Source organism: Mirounga angustirostris, unplaced genomic scaffold, assembly GCF_029215605.1.
Source record: "Mirounga angustirostris isolate CCGP_5_RB_7025 unplaced genomic scaffold, mMirAng1.0.hap1 SCAF_7, whole genome shotgun sequence".
In the NCBI taxonomy this organism is placed as follows: Eukaryota; Metazoa; Chordata; class Mammalia; order Carnivora; family Phocidae; genus Mirounga; species Mirounga angustirostris.
Window position 1 is genome coordinate 62,318,352 of NW_026991715.1, and position 23,481 is coordinate 62,341,832.

The 23,481-nt window shown below is 36.3% G+C and overlaps 1 protein-coding gene across 8 annotated transcripts in view; it reads right to left on the bottom strand.

The window, feature by feature from the left end:
- Positions 1–516: 516 nt before the first annotated feature.
- Positions 517–23,481, bottom strand: part of SSBP2 (single stranded DNA binding protein 2) — a 288,797-nt gene continuing 265,832 nt past the window's right edge. For 7 of the 8 annotated variants that reach the window (XM_064596315.1, XM_064596317.1, XM_064596314.1 and 4 more), the window contains 4 exons: positions 20,605–20,683; positions 18,232–18,260; positions 10,299–10,397; positions 517–1,117 (listed from right to left, as the gene is read on the bottom strand). In XM_064596315.1, coding sequence (XP_064452385.1) covers positions 1,088–1,117; positions 10,299–10,397; positions 18,232–18,260; positions 20,605–20,683 — 237 coding nt within the window. In that variant the 3' untranslated portion in view covers positions 517–1,087. The remainder of the gene's footprint in view (positions 1,118–10,298; positions 10,398–18,231; positions 18,261–20,604; positions 20,684–23,481) is intronic. The other variant, XM_064596316.1, reaches the window with a different exon arrangement.

A 23,481-nucleotide genomic window follows, 5' to 3' on the forward strand; every position in this document is an offset into this window, starting at 1 on the left:
AGGAAAAACTTCTTTTCCCCTTCTGCTCAAAGTGTCAGTCATTGGAATGTATCTTCTTTGCAATGTCTATGTGGAAACGTTCACAAGAAGTCTGAGTAAAAATCAGATACCATTTTCCATTAGCATGTTATTAAAAATTTAGCTCTACTATTCCTGGTGAGAAGTGACAAATTCAAGCACTTCTGGGCTTTATCATGTTAAAGAGAAAATATGTTTCTAAAAATATGACGACCCCTGTCATTTTATTGCTATGGTCTAAGCAATTGGGGCTAATTAATGATTTTCTGTATCATCAAAGACAAGTCAAGAATTCCATCTAAAGCAGTTATTGCAGAAATATACTGTGTTAGGCCCTCGTTGAAGTATTTTTCCTAAATAAAAAGTACAAAAATACTTCTCACTAAAGGTAACTGAGTTGTTTGATTTGACATAGGATGAGGACACACCTTTTTTTTTTTTTTTTTTTTTTGAGACAGTACACTTTGTGATTCACAGGAGAACTTGCATCGGACGCAATTTAATGAAAGCTCTCAAATAAGCAATTTTATTCCTATCCATGATTGCAGACATTTACAAAACCATAACATCTGAGTTCACCTTAAAAAATAACTTATATAAAGCAGTGATATACACAGCACAAAATAGTTCAGGGAGGGGCAGGAGCAACTTTTAATAATTAAAATGTAAACGTGAAAAAAAGGATGGAATAAAAGTCCCTACTTATTTCTACTTAAGATGTCATGTAATAATATTTTACAGTGTCCTGTGGGTCAATGTATGTATGTGCATATGTCCATATAACATACACATATACAATACATTCTCTTTCCCACACATATACATACACAGATAATTATTTGCAGTTCAGTTTAGGGCAATTCTAATATGCCGCTCTGTACAGTTGTTTGAATCACGTTTGGACCCGCTTTCTTCAAAAAATAAGGGAGAGAGCAGGAAATAAAAAGGTTGGTTTGGTGTGACTGAGATTCCTTTGTTTAACTGTACACTGTGATGAATAATTTTCTTCCGTAGTAGTTCTGTGAAGGGCTGACTCACTGTGGTTTTCATGAGGAGACTTGGTAATGGATCACACACTCATTGTCATGCTAGGGGAGTACTAGAAAGAAAAAAGAATACATATTTTAACAACAATTCTTTTACAGGCCACTAATGGTCTTCTCGGTAAACAGTAGTAACTATGAATTTTAATGTCTTAAAATCTTTTATGTTCAAGCTTTTACCCTCATATAACATAAAAATAAGAAGCTATAAAAAGAGTAAATTTATATAGAATTGACTAAGTCCTGAAATTTTTAATATTTCTTCTGGAAAGCGACCAGTCTCCTTCTTTCCCTGCACTTAGGTGGTTGATAATTACCCAGTCCCTCAGTCTTTTCCCTCTAGCCAGATTCATGTTTTATGCGCATTTGTAACATTTTGGGTAAATCCAATCTATAGTGAAACAAGCATGAGGGACAGTCTCATTACCTACTGGCTATGTAAACTTGGAAGGTTACCTAACCTCTCTGCGCTTCAGTTTCCTCACCTGTAAAATGGGTTTAATAATAGCCTTTATCTTAAAGGGACTTGGGGAAGATTAAATATAAAATCCTTAAAACCATGTATTTCTTGAATATACAGAAAGTGTTCAGCAAGTGTTTAATTAATAGTGTGAGGGAAATAAAATAAAAAACATAAAGCATTTAGAACGCTTAAGACTCTGATTATAGTTCAGGATATACTTGTCTTCTGGCTCCAATTTCAATCCACAATATTTTTAGGGTGGGAGCAGGGGGCGCTGTTGTTACACATTACTTGTCAGTCTGATGAGGCTAACAACTGGTAAAAGGTGAGGCTTTCAGAAATTTGGAAAAGGGGTCTCAAAAATTATTAAGAGAAACAAAGAGCAATTATTGTGATAATTATGCCAATCTATGCATATTCCCAAAGAATAGATTGTGACAGAAAAGTTCTAGAGCAACACTGTCTGAACAAACTTTCTTCAATCATGGACAGGTTCTATAATCCGTGCTGTTCAACAAGGAAGCCACTAGCCACATGTGGCCACTGAACACATGAAATGGGCTAGTGTAATTTTAATGTTACTTATTTAAATTTAAATATCCCCATATAGCTGGTGGGCACCATTTTGGACAGCACAGTTGTAGACTGAGATGTGGGGAGGGTTATCCACTCCCAAATGGTAAAGGTCTCCAGATGAAGAGGGTTTCTAGATGAAAATGTAAATGTAAACCTTTAAATATTTTAAATATTTTGTTAAAAATATTTGGTGAGGACCTGGTGAGGACCAGGGCAAAAGGGGATTCCTTTAAACATGTTAATAATAGGGGCGCCTGGGTGGCTCAGTTCGTTGACCACTGGACTAGTGATTTCGGCTCAAGTTGTGATCTCTTGGGTCGTGGGGTCCAGCCCTAGTCGCTGGGCTCCTCACTCAGTGGGCAGTCTGCTTGTCTCTCTCCCTCTGCCCCTCCCCCCAACTCTTTCTCTAAAATAAATAAATCTTAAAAAAAAAAGTTAATAACTATCATGCCTCATGGAAAGAGGCAGGTGAAGTCAAGAGGAGGACTGGTCTCAGATAGCAGGGCCTTCAACAGGAAAAGTGATGATCCTGGGAAGTGGAGTGTGAACTTTAAAAAGAGCAGGCAGAACACAATGAAGTGAGTTCTAGATGAGCTGAGTTACTACAGGAACCAGAAAGGAGGTATAAGGTGTATACTGAGGACTTTACAGGGATAGCAAGATGCCCTGAGGAAGAGCATAGGGTGACAACTGCTCAGCTGACAGAAGTCTGGACAGAAAGTTGCTAGGGGTAAATCTAGGGCTCAAACCCAAACCCCACATTGATCCTGAGTAAAAGTGGACGGGGAGGCCTGAAAAATGGGTCAGTGGACCCTTGGGGGATGATTATTAATCCTTTAAATGCAGGTCAAATCACAGAAAATCTACTTGTTAATCACTTAATAGCTTCAAATTTCCTTTCAGTATAGGAAAGCTACATTATATATGTTACTGACTCTAACGTTGGATTACAGTGAGTAGGGTGATAAAAAGGGGAGACTTCCAGAGGAGAGAAGGAGATTCGGTTTGATGGAAAAACCTTTTCGCCTTTACCCTTGAGAGTGGCAGCAAGAAAGCAGAGCAGAGCGAAGCAAAACCTAAAACCCAAAGCAATCAGACAAAAACTGATGAAATGAGCCCCCACCCCACCCCCTGTGCCAGGAGGATATCCCCTCATTTCATCAGATGATACCATGCAAATCTCCCATTATAGATAGTAACAGCAAGCTACAGCCTTTGACAAAACAGAATTATATTTTGATATTTGACCTTTAGGGGTAAGAATAAACAACAAGAAAATACATGGATACAAAGGTTTTATTAAAAGTCGAAAAAAATTAAAGAATATGGCAAAGTGGGCACAGAAAAGTTTAATCTAGGCTTTCTATAGCTACTGTTACTTAAATAAGAATGGTGATCCAATCAGTGCTGTTCAATAGAACTTTGTGTGATGATGGATATGTTCTATTCTGTGCTGTCCAATATGAACAGTCATTAGCCACACATGGCTACTGGACTCTTAAAATGTAGCTAGTGTAAGTTAGGAACTGAACATTTAGCTGTATTTAATTTTAATTAGTTTAAATTTAAATAGCACAGCTAGATCATCAATCATTGTTTTAAGAAAAAGATTTTATGGGTATATGGTGCCAATTATCTAAAAAGAGTAAAAGATACTGATGCATTTCAGAAAGGACTTCAAAGGAAGTTTCTGAAAAAAATTTCAGGATAAGTCAGAATTAACTCTAGTGACCATCTCATTTAATACACATCCTGAACAATTGAGATTTAAAAAAGTAAGGGCCAAATTCAGTCAGAAAGGATAGAAGCATCTGCTCCAAGCAATACAGCTCAGAAAAATTAGCAAGCATCTAATATGATTGAATTTTTGAATAGTACAAGTAACTGTAAGGCCATTCTCTGAGTGTATCAGGTACAGTATATGTGTAATGTGTGAACATCTATATGTGTGCAATGTGTGTGTGATGTGTGAGCATCTATGTGTGTGTAATGTGTGTGATGTGTGAGCATGTGTGTGCAATGTGTGTGTGTGATGTGTGAGCATCTGTGTGTGCAATGTGTGTGTGTGATGTGTGAGCATCTATATGGGCAATGTGTGTGTGTGATGTGTGAGCATCTATGTGTGTGTAATGTGTGTGTGTGATGTGTGAGCATCTATGTGTGTAATGTGTGTGTGATGTGAGCATCTATATGTGTGTAATGTGTGTGTGATGTGTGAGCATCTATGTGTGTGTAATGTGTGTGTGTGATGTGTGAGCATCTATGTGTGTGTAATGTGTGTGTGTGATGTGTGAGCATCTATGTGTGTGTAATGTGTGTGTGTGATGTGTGAGCATCTATGTGTGTAATGTGTGTGTGATGTGAGCATCTATATGTGTGTAATGTGTGTGTGATGTGTGAGCATCTATGTGTGTGTAATGTGTGTGTGATGTGTGAGCATCTGTGTGTGTAATGTGTGTGTGTGATGTGTGAGCATCTATATGTGTGTAATGTTTGTGTGTGAGCATCTATATGTGTGTAATGTGTGTGATGTGTGAGCATCTATATGGGCAATGTGTGTGTGTGATGTGTGAGCATCTATGTGTGTGCAATGTGTGTGTGATGTGTGAGCATCTATATGTGTGTAATGTGTGTGTGTGATGTGTGAGCATCTATATGGGCAATGTGTGTGTGTGATGTGTGAGCATCTATGTGTGTGTAATGTGTGTGTGTAATGTGTGTGTGATGTGTGCGCATCTATGTGTGTGTAATGTGTGTGTGATGTGTGCGCATCTATGTGTGTGTAATGTGTGTGTGTGATGTGTGAGCATCTATGTGTGTGTAATGTGTGTGTGATGTGTGAGCATCTATATGGGCAATGTGTGTGTGTGATGTGTGAGCATCTATGTGTGTAATGTGTGTGTGATGTGAGCATCTATATGTGTGTAATGTGTGTGTGATGTGTGAGCATCTATGTGTGTGTAATGTGTGTGTGATGTGTGAGCATCTATGTGTGTGTAATGTGTGTGTGTGATGTGTGAGCATCTATATGTGTGTAATGTTTGTGTGTGAGCATCTATATGTGTGTAATGTGTGTGATGTGTGAGCATCTATGTGGGCAATGTGTGTGTGTGATGTGTGAGCATCTATGTGTGTGCAATGTGTGTGTGATGTGTGAGCATCTATATGTGTGTAATGTGTGTGTGTGATGTGTGAGCATCTATATGGGCAATGTGTGTGTGTGATGTGTGAGCATCTATGTGTGTGTAATGTGTGTGTGATGTGTGAGCATCTATATGGGCAATGTGTGTGTGTGATGTGTGAGCATCTATGTGTGTAATGTGTGTGTGATGTGAGCATCTATATGTGTGTAATGTGTGTGTGATGTGTGAGCATCTATGTGTGTGTAATGTGTGTGTGATTATGTGTGTGTAATGTGTGTGTGTGATGTGTGAGCATCTATATGTGTGTAATGTGTGTGATGTGTGAGCATCTATATGGGCAATGTGTGTGTGTGATGTGTGAGCATCTATGTGTGTGCAATGTGTGTGTGTGATGTGTGAGCATCTATATGTGTGTAATGTGTGTGTGTGATGTGTGAGCATCTATATGGGCAATGTGTGTGTGTGATGTGTGAGCATCTATGTGTGTGTAATGTGTGTGTGATGTGTGAGCATCTATATGGGCAATGTGTGTGTGTGATGTGTGAGCATCTATGTGTGTGTAATGTGTGTGTGTGATGTGTGAGCATCTATATGGGCAATGTGTGTGTGTGATGTGTGAGCATCTATGTGTGTGATGTGTGAGCATCTATGTGTGTGTAATGTGTGTGTGTAATGTGTGTGTGATGTGTGCGCATCTATGTGTGTGTAATGTGTGTGTGTGATGTGTGAGCATCTATATGGGCAATGTGTGTGTGTGATGTGTGAGCATCTATGTGTGTGTAATGTGTGTGTGTAATGTGTGTGTGATGTGTGCGCATCTATATGGGCAATGTGCTACTTGCCCCGCTGAGATTGTAAACTCCTCAGGGGCTGCTCCCTTTACTGAAATGGCTTCATCTACGTAAAATAAGGGGAAAATCACAAAATTTCTAGGAAAACTCACAGAATGTACAAGCAAAAAGGAATTCCATTACTGATTACTATTCTTCAACATATATGAGAAGTGGAGTAGGTGTTAGACGGCATCTCCTGTTCAGAGACATAAACTATTTCCGGGGCAGTGGCCCGAGACCACACGGCAATGTTGCCATTGTACTGCGGCATCCAGACGGGATGACGTATTGTAATGTTTGTGCCCAATGCTGCGATACCAGGCTGCCCTGTTTCCCAACTCTTCTGTGAGTCTGGTTCTCCTTAATCAGATGATGTAACAGCTCTTATGAAGTCATTAACTGTTTGGTTTAGCAAAAACAAACAAAAACCCTAAAGGTATAAGTTCAAACATGTACTAACTTATTTTGCCTTTTTATGTAAAATATATTGTGAAATGGTGCAAACTAGAGAATTTGTGATTTTTCCCTTATTGTACACAGTTCACGTACCATGGAACCCACTGCAGAGATCCATTAAGCCTTTGCACAATGTGCATAAGCTCTTGTTTCTACACTTCAAGAACACTTCAGATCTCACTGCATTTCTATTGCTAAGCATCTCTCTCTATTTTTTCTTAATGAGAGATAAATAAAGAATAGTGCAGCTACTCTGAACTAAAGTAAAGCCAAATAAATTTAGTGTTTATGTGACTGTGTAAAAGAAAATTTGGGTATATATTTCTTTATAATAGAAAATGACAAAAGGGAGTGAGGGTAATAGGAGATAACCTATCACCTTGTTTAGAATTCCTATTAGATAGCATGATTTTTAATACCACTTTTACTCAGTTGATTATAGTTCAATGCCATGGAGAAAATATTCTGTTAGATTAATTCCAGAAACAGGACTAACTGCTTTCTTTACTGCAGAAACACGAAAAACTACTTCCTGAAAGAAGCCTTTTTGTATTCTTGATTTTCAAAAACAAACATTTTACTGAGTTCGAACACTAGGGGGCATGTTTGTTTCTTGAAATAAAGGTCTTGTTTATGATTCCCCCAAGAAGGCTGAATAGTGAAACATCTGATTCACATTTTTCTGTGTGCTGCATGTTGGCGCTGCAAGGTTTCTGACTTTGAGTTGGATATTTTGTTTCTATAAATATTAGTTAAATGAGGTAGCATGTGTGAAGGGACTAGGATAGTGGCCGGCACATAAAAAGCACTCAGGAGTTGTTCACTCCCTCCTCAAGCCTCCTTCTGTGGTTAAAGTTCAAGATATGACCAACAAACCCTCAAAGGGCAGACTACTCAAAAGTATGTGCTTTTCAGAGTTACATACATTTAGAAAAAACCACTAGAATGTACATGTTCATTCATTCAAAAATGTTTTCTTTTTAAATTCGTTAAATAGTTCTATTTTTCCTTGATTATAGGAAAGCCCACTTATGGATACCTAGCTTATTTACTTCTTTAAAGCCTTACATTCGTCAGCAGGGAATGTCTTTAGTCTTCCTTTCTCTCTGTTCTTCATTTCTCCATCTTTTAAAAAGGTCTCAACAATGCGTGGTGATGTGATGCAGGAAGCCATGGATAACAATTACATCATTCATAGCCGAGCAGAGCCCTCACCGGGCAGACAAAAGAGTGAAGCAGGCAGTGTGGACCCGCTTCCAGGGCTGCACCGTCTCTAGGTGGTGGTAGAGTTCCTCAATCACCATCCAGTTATTTTTCCTTTGGGGACTTTTCGGGTGGGGACAGGACAGAGGGAGTAAGAGATAGGGAGGGAGCTTTTGTTTTCCGCTAACTCTGTGCAGGAGTCTGGCCCTTTACCTTCTTCCTGGCTTCCGGGAGAGCGCGGCTGGGCCAGGAGTCAGGGATAGGAGGAGCCCTGCTCCAGCTCCTCGGGTGTTCACAAAAGGATCCGCAGTTCTGCATGTGCACAGTCCAGTTAGGCTTAAAGGGTGAGGCTTGTGTTTCTCCTGGGCAAAGGAGTGTTTCAGGTCCTGTTGTATCTGATTCTTTAATCCCCCACAAAAAAGCTTTCTGATGCCGATATGAAAGACGCAGCCCTCCACTGATGGATAAACAAGGCAGCAGTCCCCAGTGACAAATCTGGGAAAGGAGAGGGGAGAGGTCCTCTTGTCCCTGTCCCTAAAACTAAAGTCACGTGGGACCTTTTTAAAAAAGTTTTCTTCTCCAATCCTAGATTAATAATTTCCTCTATACTTTTTAAAAAGCCCAGTTTATATCTATTATAGCACCTACTAATCTGACATATGGTTTAATTGGTTTTGTAACCACATTCTTCCCATCAGATTGCATTTGTTGAGGTCAGGGATGTGTTATATTTATCTCAGAATACTTTGCCCTTAACCAAGCACGTTGCATATAAGAAGCTCAAGAAATGTTGAATTGAACTGAATTATTATACACCACACTAAATGATACCATTTTATTGCTGAAAGAATTAGCAGAAAAGGAAATAAATGTTTCTAATTAGATAGAGTGAACATTAACTAATTAAAATGAACTAATTTGTCCATAGTCTTGAAGCAAACTAAATTATCTAAAAAAGAATTCCTATAATCCTAAGCATTATGACAAACTACGTGGTTTCTCATGTTTTTCCTATTTCATCGTGACTGATGGGCTAATCTCTTGATTTTTTTCATATGAATTTTTATGTATACCTTCTTTTTCCTCACTAATCATATATATACTACAAATAAAACAAAGATCAGTATAACTTTATTTCTAGTTTTAATAGAGGTAATGTCTAAAAACAGGGGAAGTCTTATCCCATGCAGAGGCGTTAGGCTAATGCATGTTAGAAGTGAAAGAATCCACAGAACACTCAATCTTAGGTTCAAAGCAGCCATTCCATGCAAAAGTAGGTATGTTACCTAGCCATGCTTCAGATTCTTATGGTATCATCTCTGGTAGAGGTTGAGTTGGGCAAAATGAGGGAAGTTTTCTCCTCTGATTTTATTTTATTTTATTTTTTTAAGATTTTATTTATTTATTTGACAGAGAGAGATACAGTGAGAGAGGGAACATAAGCAGGGAAAGTGGGAGAGGGAGAAGCAGGCTTCCCACTGAGCAGCGAGCCCGACGCAGGGAGCCCGATGCGGGGCTCGATCCCAGGACCCTGGGATCATGACCTGAGCCGAAGGCAGACACTTAAAGACTGAGCCACTCAGGCGCCCCCTCCTCTGATTTTAATGATAGCAATCCGTATGTGGGGGCACTGGTCCAATGAAGATGAAATTAGTTTGGATTTTGAAATCCTTTATGTTATATTCGAATTCAGTAGTTCTTAGCAGAGCATGTGCATGAACATCACTAACAAAGCTTTTTCATTTTCAGGTATGATCAGTCCCACTGCTAGAAATTCTGATTCATTAGGTCTAGGGAGAGTTCTGGGCAATTGTATTTAAAAAAATTCCATAGGTGTTTCTAATGTAAAATATTAGGTTAAAAAAATCACTGTATTATGTAATAACCCCTTGAGAAGGGACACCATATTGTCTTTTTGGTCTCTCCAGTGCGTTGCCTATTGCTTTGGCCTGTGGTTAAGTGCTCAGTAATTGTTAAATAAGCGAATGACTTTTATTGCTTCTCTTTTTGCTTCTGTCTACTTCTGTGGAAATATGGAATGATAATGCCTTTGCTTAACACCATAATCATACTCAAAAAATGACTCTGGTATCCAGCCCAGGTTAAAAGTAAGTAACAGGTAATAGACCAGCCTTCAGTCCAGTGAGGTCTAGTGCATGAAGTACAGACATCTTATAGAGAAGATTCAGAGTCTTAAGGATAGTACTGAGAACAGACCTGGTTTTACCATGAGTCAAGACATTTTAGTAATGTGAAAACTTGTAAAAACTATCAAATATGCAACCTGTTTCCAGTATGTTCCTTTATAGTGGATCTTCCCTATGAGAAAATTAGTATTACAATTTCTGTTTTTGTAACTATGTACATAGAATAGGAGCAAAAAAGAAAAAGTTAATTTTTAAAAAAATTTCCAAAGAAATTCCACTTAATTTTCTAACTTTTAGAAGATCAACGTATTGAGCTCTAGATCAACAGTTGTAATAACTGCTTTATGAATATATTCTAATAGAAAAGCTTCAGAAATAAATTTTGGATATAACAATGTAGGCAAGGGAATACTTACACTCTCACTCTGAAAAGGATTTAAGAAATTTCCCCCCATTTCGCCATCATCCCTTGGAGTGCCCGGTTGATTACTCAGGCTCATATTATTGGGAGAATTCTGTAAACAAGATTTAGAAAACAAGGCATTGTTGAAGATTTTAATTTCCCTCTTGCATTGTACTGTTTCAAAAATGGAATCTATAGCAGCATCTCTAAGGACAAAGCAGACTTATAATTCTAATCTTAGACTTCTACTGTGTATTCTAGTTCATTCTTTACACCTTGACAAGTACTAATGCTTTCCCAAATGGAAATTAAAAAACAAACAAAAAACCCAAAATAACCAAGCACAACTGTTTTCTTAGTCTCAGAATCAATATTTATTCAATTTCCCACCCTCAGCTTACAGAGTTCCTAGAACTGCACAGAGTTTAAAAAACATTCCCAGCAGGGGCACGATGAAGAGAGCCTACCCACTGATCAGGCATGATGAGACAATGACCTGCCTTGGTAGTTTTACTAATCAAACTTCAAAAGGTCACTGTTTCAAAACATTTCCCCTTAATACAACATGTCGTTTACATAGTAACACTATTTCAACTATTTTTAAAATATGAACCATAGGAAAAAAGGAAGATGGTTAACAACTACAGTTAAGAACAGGAGAACTACCTTCGGACTTGAGAATTCAATATGCACTTGTAGAGGAAGAGAAGGCTCAAAGCAAATTGCTTTAGAATCTTCTCCTATCATTAGTTTAAGGGTTGATTTACTTGGAAACTTTAAGGTAAAATGGCTGATATTAGCAACCTAATCAAACACTAAGTTAGCTGCATATTGGGCTTCATATTCTACTTAAATTTGCTAGTCTTGCTATTACGGTATAATTTTAGCTGTGGGAGGTCATCTGTTACTCCCCATCAACAGGAAATACAGAATGGCATTCCCATACAAAGCATGTTCACACAATATTGTGACTGAGGGACTCTTTCCAGGTCTAATTTACTGACTTGTAAAAATAAACCTCAAGGTTAAAAATTTTTATTTGTTATTTCAAGTGGAAGAAAGATTTTAGGTTTTCTTCTGAGCCATTTCTATTTTATATTCTCTTTTTGAATAAGTTCTAGCTTTTTAAAAGAAAACTGCTCTGAAGATTTTGACTTAACTAAAACAAAGTTATGTCATAAAAATTAAAGTTTCATGAATGACTTATTCCCAGAAGAATATGTGTTGTTTTAGAATATGGTGAAACTGTAAAGCAGAGACAGGTGGAAATACAGCTTATATCTTGTCCTGCTGTGCACCCCATAGGGAAGATCTGAGAACAAGGATCCTCTGAAGTCCATAGGAGCTCGATTTGCCAATGAACCACTTGGGTTGGAGAATCACAGTTAATAGCATAAAGAGGATTCTTTTTTTGGATAAGTTTTTCTCTGAAAATGTTAGTTTCCCAAGTATACAGAAAACGAACTATACTTTCAAATGAACATGGATAACTTCATTTCCTTAAAAAAAAATTTAAGTAAAATTTAACTAAGTATATTATTTTATAGCTCCTTAATTATTAAAGTCATTAATTAAATAATCAACTGTGCTTTGGAAATAGGAATGCTAATGCTGATTTAGTTCAAAAAGAAAACTAAATTCATAAAAATGTGGTAATATTTAGCCAAAATCTTTTTGGTGAAGTGTTTGTCATTTTACACATAATGAAGAAACTGGAATAATCTAACATATTATTATCTATACTATCTAACATATATATGAGGGTATTTAAGGATACACTTAGAAGCTTCCTGGTTTCTGTATAACAAACGTGCCCTGAGATGGGCAGCACATCTCTGATGGATTTGGGGTGCTCGCAGTCTCTGCTTGCACTGTCCCATGAATCATTTCTTAATTTACAATTTTGAAAGTGCAGCTAACTTCAAATCTAATTTCTGACTCAAAATGTGGATTTCAAAATACTCAAAATTTGAAAGTAACACTGCATTATTATTTAAATACTTCTAAAACAGCTCTTTTATTATTTCTGTTTTCCATGCAATCTGTTCACGGCATGGTGGCTCAGCAGTGTAGACTTCTTTGGGGGTGAGAGGAAGATATATAAGAACATGGAGAGGAAGATAAAAGGACACATTCAACATATAAAACAGCTAGTATCAAGTCTCTGAATCTCATTCTTATTCAGCTAAGTGAGCATATTTCAAAATCTTCAAATGGTAGAACAAACTTGTTTTTTTTTTTTTTTTTAACCTGAAGTAATCTCTGCAAAATGTGAAAGCAGAAGTTTCTCAATGGGGAGTCTTTTGGAAATTGTGCTGTCCATGATCAATGAATGACCTGATAAAGACACAGGCTAAAGACATACTTAGTACTGGTGTCTAAGGAACAGCTAAGACAGTGGTTCCAAACACCAGCCCAGAACAGGTTATGAGCGTGGGTGGCAATGAACTGTGTACATTTTACTTTTTTTTTTTTTTTAAAGATTTTATTTATTTATTTGAGAGAGAGAATGAGAGAGAGTACATGAGAGGGGGGAGGGTTAGAGGGAGAAGCAGGCTCCTCGCCGAGCAGGGAGCCCGATGCGGGACTCGATCCAGGGACTCCAGGATCATGACCTGAGCCGAAGGCAGTCGCTCAACCGACTGAGCCACCCAGGCGCCCCAGTGTATATGTTACATTTAGCTGTAGCTATGTTTGTGTGCAGAGTTTCTAGTAGATTTCATCATCAAGGCAAGAATAAAGGGCTTAGATCAAGGCTACACAAAAAGGGCTTAGATCAGTCAAAAAGTGCTCCAATAGTTTGAGCACATAATTAAGGAGTAGGGAGTACAAAAGAATCCAAGTAAAGATCACTTTTAGCTACATTAGGCATTTTGGTTACATTTCTTACTTCAGTTAATGTGTACTGTATTTCCTACTTATACTCCTAAGAATTTAGCTTATTAAAGTATAGTTAGTATTATACCAGTCCCATCTTCAAGGGATTTTATTATGTTCTTATTTACCCTTTCTTCAAACTGGAATGTTTTTCCCTTAAACTATGACCACATACATGAATGTTACACATAAGCATATCCGTGTGTGCATATGCACGTGCGTGCGCATGTGCGTGCACACACACTCACACGCACACACACTCACACACACACAGAGTTTCCTCTGGCTAACACATTTAATTCTCTTAGACCCTCTGTTCTCTGATTTTATCTTGCAAGTATTTTTCCATATCACCTTTCAATTAGTTAAATTATTGTTCCTTCTTCCACCCACCCTCAGAAATTATTCCAAACTTTTTCAAACTGCTATTTAAAAAGTACACATATGCAGAAATTTTTACTCTGCCCATAATTGGAATAAAATAATATTGACATTATTTGAAGCCCTTTTGAGGTGGATTTTGAGTTGATTTCTCAGAGGCTGCCAATAACAAGTTTTACAGAGTGTTATTTTGACTTTGCCAGCGCCCAAAAGAACAAAATGCCAGTCATGTTTCTCCCAGAGGATACGAGTAAGCTAGAACCCAGGCCACACTGAGAACTGTTGATTAGCTGCACTGTGATGGGTGTGGGATCTTTAATTGGAACTAAGGTACTTGAGTCAGAAAGCTTCAGGTTGAAGAGACTTTGATAATTTATTTAGCATGAATGATCAGATCTGGCCTTCTTTGATACGGTTTTTTTTCAAACTCAAAAATATAAATGTTAAGTATGTTAATGTGAACTGCAGAATTTATTTAGATGATTTCCTTTAAGAAAATAAACCATATGCTCTTCTCCACCCCCAACTCCTAAAACAACTCCAAGGGAAAATATTTTTGTTCCATTGATTAAATGGGTGGCTTCTCAGTTGCAAAAGGAAGGAAAAGAATTTCACATTTGGGCTTCTAAATTACAGATGAATTCTGCACTTTGAGAAAGATACATACGAGTTTTACTAGATAATCCTCAGCTGAGCATTATCTATCTTTAAATAACTTTAAAACTCTTCATTTGGAGTTTCAAGCTCATTTTGCTACTGAAACAAGTTCTATCAAAATGCAGGTGGCAGTGTGAGTTCCTAGCCTTGCCCACAAAAGACAGTCTAACTAATGAGGAGGAAGATATTTAGCATCTATATAGTGTTTCTGAGCTCCTAGCATATGTTCATGCTTTATTCTCAAAAGTTTTGTGAAGAAGGCAGGGAATGAACTACAAGCTCTCTTTTACAGCTAAGGAAACTAAGCCTAAGAGAAATTAAGTAACCTGTTGCTCCAATTTGTAGGTAGTAGAACCAGGCTTTCTGATTCTCAATTCAGTACTCTTCATTACCTTACATATAAAAAGAATAAAATAGGGTATATTTACAATTAAAAAAGTAGAAAAAGAATAGAAGTAGTACTAGTAAACAACATTAAAAATGGAGTAAGAAAAAAGGAAAAAAATTTAAAAATTTAAATAAATGGAGTAAGACATTTTAAAAAAATATGTAATACTGGCACTTAATAAAATACAGGTTTAATTGGAGAACTAGCTGGAGACCTAAGAGGGATTTTGAACAAAACCGTTAAGCAGTAAATGGCCACAACTATCTTATGATTCACAAATAAGAATGACTAGAAAAAGGACAGGATGAAAAGGAATGAAGCCAGGAAGCAAGAGAAAAGGGAGGAGAGTTTCTTAGGATAGCTGGTCTTGTGCTGGAAAAGGAAGAAGGTGGGGAAAATGGAGTTAGTGATAATGTGGACAGTATGGAGTAAAAATCTGAAATAATTAGGCTGTGAGTGGAATGAGGGAGGGAGAGAAGTAACTGCGGGTGGGGAGGGGGTATACATGATGCTGCTGACTGGAGACAAAATGACCACAGTGTAGTGGAGAAGCAAGACACACCAGTGGTAACCTCAGCCAGGCAGCCTGGTTGGAGCCCAGGACCAAGGAACCTGGAGAGGGGGCAGTGCAGAAATGAGCTGTGTAGGACCTCATCTGAAGGCAGATACAACTAGTCATTTCTAGTACATCGTTAAATGACATGTTTCAGGGGAAAATTCTCATGTTAATTGAAACATAGTTGGACTTGGCTTTGTAAAAGATTTCCTTCTTGTCTTTGGTCTCCTCAGTTATACTGAGCTTCTTGAGGGCAGAGATCATACCATGTTTATCCTTGGCTTTTCAGAGCCTGGCATAATGCCTTGGCACATTAATGTTTACTGAGTGAAGGAACTCCTGCCTAAACACTCAGGACAGAAATTATGTTTGTATTTAGAGAAGTCTTTTATATCTCCCCATCATGCACAAGTTAACACCCAGGACACAAAAGTACACATTGGGTAGTCAATTAATGCTTAAAGAATAAGCAATACAAGCCATCAAAAGGAATGAGATCTTGCCATTTGCAACGACGTGGATGGAACTGGAGGGGATTATGTTGAGTGAAATAAGTCAAACAGAGAAAGACAGGTATCATATGATCTCACTGATATGAGGAATTCTTAATCGCAGGAAACAAACTGAGTGTTGTTGGAGTGGGGGGTGGGGTGGGAGGGATGGGGTGACTGGGTGATAGACACTGGGGAGGGTATGTGCTCTGGTAAGCGCTGTGAATTGTGCAAGACTGTTGAATCTCAGATCTGTACCTCTGAAACAAATAATGCAATATATGTTAAGAAAAAAAAAAAAAGAAGAAGAAGAAGAAGGTAGCGGGAGGGGAAGAATGAAGCGGGGGAAATCGGAGGGGTAGATGAACCATGAGAGACGATAGACTCTGAAAAACAAACTGAGGGTTCTAGAGGGGAGGGGGGTGGGAGGATGGGTTAGCCTGGTGGTGGGTATTGAGGAGGGCACATTCTGCATGGAGCACTGGGTGTTGTGCACAAACAATGAATCATGGAACACTTCATCTAAAACTAATGATGTGGGGCGCCTGGGTGGCTCAGTTGGTTGGGCGACTGCCTTCGGCTCAGGTCATGGTCCTGGAGTCCCGGGATTGAGTCCCGCATCGGGCTGCCTGCTCAGCGGGGAGTCTGCCTCTCTCTCTGACCCTCCCCCCTCTCATGGTCTCTATCTCATTCTCTCTCTCATATAAATAAATAAAATCTTTAAAAAATAAAAAATAAAAAAAAAATAAAACTAATGATGTAATGTATGGGGATTAACATAAGAATAAAAAAAAAAAGCAAAAAAAAAGAATAAGCAATACATCCCCAGGCAAGAGAACCTTATCAGCAGTGGGCACAGTGTAATGGAAAAACTTGTCTCCGGAAATAGGAATGGGAAAATGAGCACAGAAGGAATAGCAATAGATCTGATATGAGGATAGATAAGAAGATTGTATTTAATTTGTCATTATGAATCTATTTAAAATCTTTAAAGTGCTTTATGAATAAATTACAAAGAACTTTCCCATAGGTGGGAGGGGATGGGCTAAATGAGTGATGGGTATTAAGGAGGGCACTTGTGATGAGCCATGGGTGTTATATGTAAGTAATGAATCACTAAATTCTATTCCTGAAACTAATATTACACTGTATGTTAACTAGCTGGAATTTAAATAAAAACTTGAAAAAAAACCCCAAAGTATTTTCCCATATATAATTTTGTTTACATCTGTCTGATGTACAAAGTTATGGGTCATTAGTGGAAATTTTAGAAAGATGATGTTAAGCAATCTGGACGATCCCATCTTCATGTAACAATCATCCTTAGATACTAGAATATGCTCCTCAAATACAAAATTAGAAATTTTATTGGTGACCACAAAGCACAATTCAGCTAATATCAATTCTTAGATACCTAAGATAGCATATAAAATCATGGTCGTCTGACTTGTAAAGGTGCTTCCCAGAGAGAGGGCTCTAATGGAATTATACAATGAATCTTCTTCTGAAAACAGGACTTTTGCAGGTTTTACCTATTTTCACAGAATAAGTAAGCTAGTGCTCATTATAAGTATTTATCTATTTTAAGAAAAGAAAAAGACCTTCCTGATTTGTCCACTATAGCACATGTGAGGCCAAGCTGCCAGGCAATGTAGATACAATGTCAGAATGCCAGTTCAACTCCCTCTCTCTCAGCTTGAAGTCTTAATTTAAAAGGTTTTGTAGCTCAATCAATCTTACTATATTTTCCTTGGCACCAGGAATTTTACATTATTATACATGAATATAAATTAGAAGTAGGATTAAAAATGAAGTTACCCTTTAATGAATTTCAGTATTTATTGATATAAAGCAGACTTCTAAGAGAGTCATTCTAATGGTAGTTAATAATTAGTTCTTATCAGCCATTCTAAATATAGTTTTGACTCACAGAGAACTATTTTAAATTCATCATGACCTAAAAAGTATTTAGGTATTCTGAAAAAAATATAAGGCATCTTAGCAAAGTATTAATTTTTAAAAATACTCAAACTATTGAAGGAGGAAAAACACAGACACATGCTATTGGAAGGCTCTCTTTCCTACTTGTATTAATATAATTTTCTTCTAATTACTTTCCTTTTCTATTTTGGGGAACTAGAATAATGATTGAGGACATCAGCATTTCCTAATAAAGGTTTGAAAGACAAATGAAATGTATAAATGCAAGCCCTTATAACATATAACAACTTTTTCAAATTTACCTCTTCTCATTTTGCTCTAGACTTCTTTACATTTTCAAAAGATTATCTACACTATGTCAATCTGCTTTATAAATAAGTGACATCATAAAGGTAATTAAATTATTATGTAGGTATCAATTGATCATGTATATAGTATGTCCTATAAATGAATCTTACCATGTTAAAAAACTCATTTTACCCTTTCCTATTATATGCATTGATATTTTTAACTTCCACTTAATTATGTCTGGACCTCTACTTTCAAATGCTTGTTCAAGAACAAAATTCATAAGGTTATTCTAATAATTTTAATAAGAGCCCCATGTAGAATAAAATATAAATAAAAAACAACACAGAGAATATATAATACTCACCTTGGAAATACTGTCCATATCTCCTGAGCCTGAAACAAAACATGAAAAGAAAATCTTTATTAGAAAATGATTTCATATATAAATGAAGTATTCCTCTAATATAAATACAGTACACTGTTTGTATTTTCTAGTATATAGCTCCTGAATTTTTTAATCTTAAAAAATTTAATCTTAAAAAATTCCTTTTCTCTTATACTGTATGGTAAATAAGTATCATCTGATGGCAAATGCAAGGATGAGTTGTACCTCTAGCTCCCAATCATCATTTTTTGTTTATTTTTGTAATGGCAGAATGAAGAAAACTACTGTTATCCTAAATTCCTGAAAATGAAATATTATAAATCCTATTCAATTCAAATTATTAAAATGTATGTCCACATGTGTATGTATATAGAGAGCAAGAGAGAGAAATATATTTTCTGAAATGATACATCTAACTCTGATAAAATATAAAATGGACATCTGCAACAATATCTTAAAGTATTTTTACTATAATATACCAAAGCAAAGGATTTATAATAATATTAAAAATTTCACAGCAATCAAGATTCATGGCAATCCATCAAAAGTAAGAAAGTCTTCAAAACATACTGTAATTTTATGTTGATTCATAAATTACAGTATTATTCAAAATTATTCAAAATAATACTGTAATTTTATGTTGATTCTTGGGAGAAGTGAACAATCAATACTGATTTCTTAAGAAATGGAATCAGACATTAGATAACAAGGAACAATGATCAGACCTTTGCCACAATATTAGCTTTATTTTTAACTATTTTAACAATTTTCTTGGCATAAATATATACTATTTTAATAGAAAAATACTCAGTTATAATCACAAATAAAGTTAGTGCTTACAAATAGACATAATTATTAAATATTGAATGTATATATGTAATTACATATATATAAATATGTACAATAATGTTTATTATAAAAGTAATAAGCCACTGCCAAGCCTATGTGAAACTCTTCTATAAATTCTATTCTAGGGAATAATATAACTGGAAATCTTCTAACTATGACCAAATGTCATCTTTTTTGAAAATTTTACAAACTGAAAGATTGGAAAGTGAGTTATATTGCAATAAATGAAAAAATAAAGTTCTAGAATAGTGCTGCCCAGCAGAGCTTTGTGTGATGCTGATGTTTCTCTGTGCTGTCCATTAGGGTAGCCAGTCGCTACGTGTGGCTATTTATGTTTGATATGTGGCAGCGCAACTGAGAAAGTAAACTTTACATTTTATTTAATTTTAACTTAAAATTAGTCACACATGCCATGTGGCTACCATAACTGGAGAGTGTAAATTAAGACTTTGAAATCTAGGCAAAATATATATGTATGTAAAATAAATGTGGACCTTAAAAGCTCAAAAGTCTATCAATGTGTTGCAAATAATTTCTCGATTATTGAAGTTACATAGCTTTTCAAAGTATCAGAGGAGGGCATCTGGGTGGAGTCGTGAAATCTGTGTATAACCTAAGTTACTCGCAGGCATAGTTACTCCAACCTAAGTAAAAGGTGGTCCTTTTCCGAAAGAAAAAAATTATCATAAGCCTCTATCCCCATTGTCAATTTTTAGCTTATGATAATGTTACTTAAATATATGTAAACATAAAATAAGTGTGGTTGTTTTTTGGTTTGGGTTTGGTTTTGCATTCGGCCTGCCCGTACACTGTGTGACCTAGTCAGTTGTGTGCCACTCATCTCTATTTCTCACTATTTTTTTTTTTTAAAGATTTTATTTATTTATTTGACAGAGAGAGACACAGCGAAGAGAGGGAACACAAGCGGGGGGAGCGGGAGAGGGAGAAGCAGGCTTCCCGCTGAGCAGGGAGCCCGATGTGGGGCTCGATCCCAGGACCCTGGGATCATGACCTGAGCCGAAGGCAGATGCTTAACAACTGAGCCACCCAGGCGCCCCACTGATTTTATTTTTAAAAGAGACAAATATTAAAATACAAAAACAAAGTTAAGAAATTCTTGCAGAGAACATAAGTTCCTCTGAGACTGTCTGTACACCTTCAGAGACACACCAGTTGGGAAGATACTGTAGTCCTCCAGGTGAGGAATGCACGATTGTGTGCCCAGAGCAGCAGTATCTCCTTTTATCATAAAACACCCAGATTTTGATAGGTTAAAGTAAACACTTGTGAATAAGAGCTAGGTGACAACAATTCTACACTTTTGATTTTCAAATGATCTCCAGTCATCATAACCGATATACTGTCAAGTATCAGTCTGAGGTGAAAGTTGAAGCATTTTAAAATAAATTCTTGTATACGAAAAGCACTCTGCAAACTATAATATCCACTATGTAGAATTAAGGTTTTGTTTTGATTTCTAAACATCAAACTTAATATCCTTACCTAAAGAGCCATTCATGTGATGTGACTCCATTCCTCCTAATCCACCCATGGGACCATCTGACCCGGGGCCCATTGGAAACTATTTAAAAAATGAAGAAAATTACTATGATCACATTGAAAACAACTATTTATCTCTATGTTACAATATCTATCTTTAACATAAGAAGATACTTCCACAATCTATTTTCATTTTCAAGTAATGGAGGTTTTTTTTCAGCCTTGTGGATTCTCAAACTAGACCACCCTACTTCCTTCATACCATCTTCTCTAGGTTCTGGGAACTTCAGGCTAATCCTCATTCATATCCAAATTTTTCTTCAGATATCCTCAACTAGAAAGTACATACATTCCAGTGCAAATGAGAAGATAAGCATTCTTTCCTATGCTCTTGGCAGATTTTGCTATTATAAACTAGAGATGATTCTTAAGAAGCTGCTAAAAGTATTGGCTTGTTAATAAGAAGAATTCAACATTCTTATGCCAACATTAACATTTTTCTTAGCAGACAATCTATCCTTGTTCAAATGGACATAATAAATAATTTCATCTTGCAGGTTAAGTACATTTGGCTCCTTGGGGACAGCTCAATATAGTTAATTCTTGGCAGTCTCAACCATGTCAGTTCAATGACAATTGGACATTCTATAGCAGTTACACTTAACATTTTTTTAAAGTAGTGGGATTATTTTATTTTCAGTCGGAAGCCCAGTACAAAAGAGATGTGAGCTGATATACTGTGGTAGAGCAGGTGGAGAGGCCATGGCCTGTCCACCCAGTCTTTTCCTTATCTCCCTGGAATACTCCTGAGGAAATCTAAACCCCATTTGAAGACAAGTTATCTATAATTATCTTGTTTTTACAGTTAAAATAGCCTATTAAAAAACACTTGCTCTTAAAATTTCCCATGCCAAAATCATTTCTTCCATGTCATATGGTACAGAATACTGAATGTGGTGTGTGTGTACGTGCGTATTTATGTGTGTAGATGAGGCGGTGGTGTTTATTAGTCATACAGGCTTTTGGGAGAAAAACAATTGCCCTCAGCAGACAACATGTAATTGTATATAATCTATAATTTCTATCTATCTATCTATCTATCTATCTATCTATCTATCTATCTATCTATCTATCTATCTCTATTTGTTTGGAAATAAGATGGCTTTCCATCACTGGGATCATACAAACCACATGCTTGTACATTTTCCCAGGATAATGCCTAAAATTTTGTTGCCTTAAAGCACACAGATTGATTTTCAGTAAACAACCTAGAATATATATGTGTGTGTGTGTGTGTGTGTGTATATATATTTGTATGTACGTATATACCTTAAGTGATAGCTTCAAGAAATTAACTTTGAACTTAACTGTTTCATTCAGCTTTTGTCAAAAGCATTGTTTAGATCTGGGCTGAGAAACCTGTGTTGGTAAGGCCAAGACCCTCTGAACCTACTTGGTACGCTCCTTTTATCTGGCCCCTACAGTGTTTTCAAAGACACGAAGACTATTGGTCTGTATGCTTGAAGTACATAAAACTGCAGGCCTAGCCCTCAGCAGGCATTTGCTTTTACTACCTCTGGCAGAGATGAATGACATTTGAAAAAATGACACGTTCAGCTTCTACTTTTCTTGGATCTCTTATCTTTGTGTCGAGTTAGAGGACCAGAATGGAACATACTTGGATGATATCAGCTTAGCTGCCCACAGAAGTGTCTTCAGTACCATATGCTCTGGGTTTCCTCTCTCACTCCCTCCATTTCAAATATCAAGTTCTAAGATATGAAATTGCACTATGAAGAACTTTTCTGTATTTTTGCTGAATTTCTAAAAGGAACATTGTTCATTATCATATTCAATGTTCATTACGATCACTGTGGAAACACCTTTTAGACATTACTCATAGGAAATTGTTTCTTTTTTCCTGAAAACCAATTTATTTGATTATATAAAGAGAAGAGTGCTGAGGCAATACTGCTTAACAGAAATAATATGCAAGTTGCAAATGCAAACTTAATAAGTGAATTCAGATTTACTAGCAGCCATGTTTAAAAAGTAAAAAGAAACAGGTTAAGTTAATTTTAATATATATTTTATTTATCCTACTTATCAAAATGATCATTTCAACATGCAGTCAATATAAAAATTTTAATGAAATATTTTACATAATTTTTTCACTAACTCCTCAAAGTCTAGCGTGTATTTTATATTTACAACACACTTTAATTGGGACTGTCCATATTTCAGGTATCATAATAGTGGATTGATTTGTTGTCTTCACTGCTAAGAAGCTCAATTATAATAATTATTTCAATCCTGTTTTTTGGTATACTTATGGAAAATTCCTTTTATGTCTTCTGATTTTTATTTCACTAACTACACCGTTATAAATATTTTTTGTTAATATGTAGGTCTTATAGATAAATATTTTTCTGTAACCTTTTATGGAAAAATCACAACCATATGCTTTATTAAGAACACCCAAATTCTTTATGTAGACCTGCCTCATTTCCATATTTAAACTCCAGACTTCAAAAATCTAAAGAAAAACAAGCATATCCAACTTCCTAATTTATTTCAAGTTTATCAGGATAAAAGAAATAAACCACCACAATGAAAAAATTAGTGATGCTAAAAATTAGGTTAATATAAATGATTATATATTACCTGTCATTTTCAAATAGTATTATTCAGTATGTAAGATTTGAGATAAACCTATGCACCAACATTTTATAATTGATTAGGTTCAGTTTTACATTTAAGTTATATTGATATGAAAGCTTTTGTTGTACATTTTATGTATTGTTTTTTTCAACCCAGAACATAAAAAGGATTTGATTTTTTGGGGCTATCTAATAAGTTCCTAGATAATAAAACAGAAAG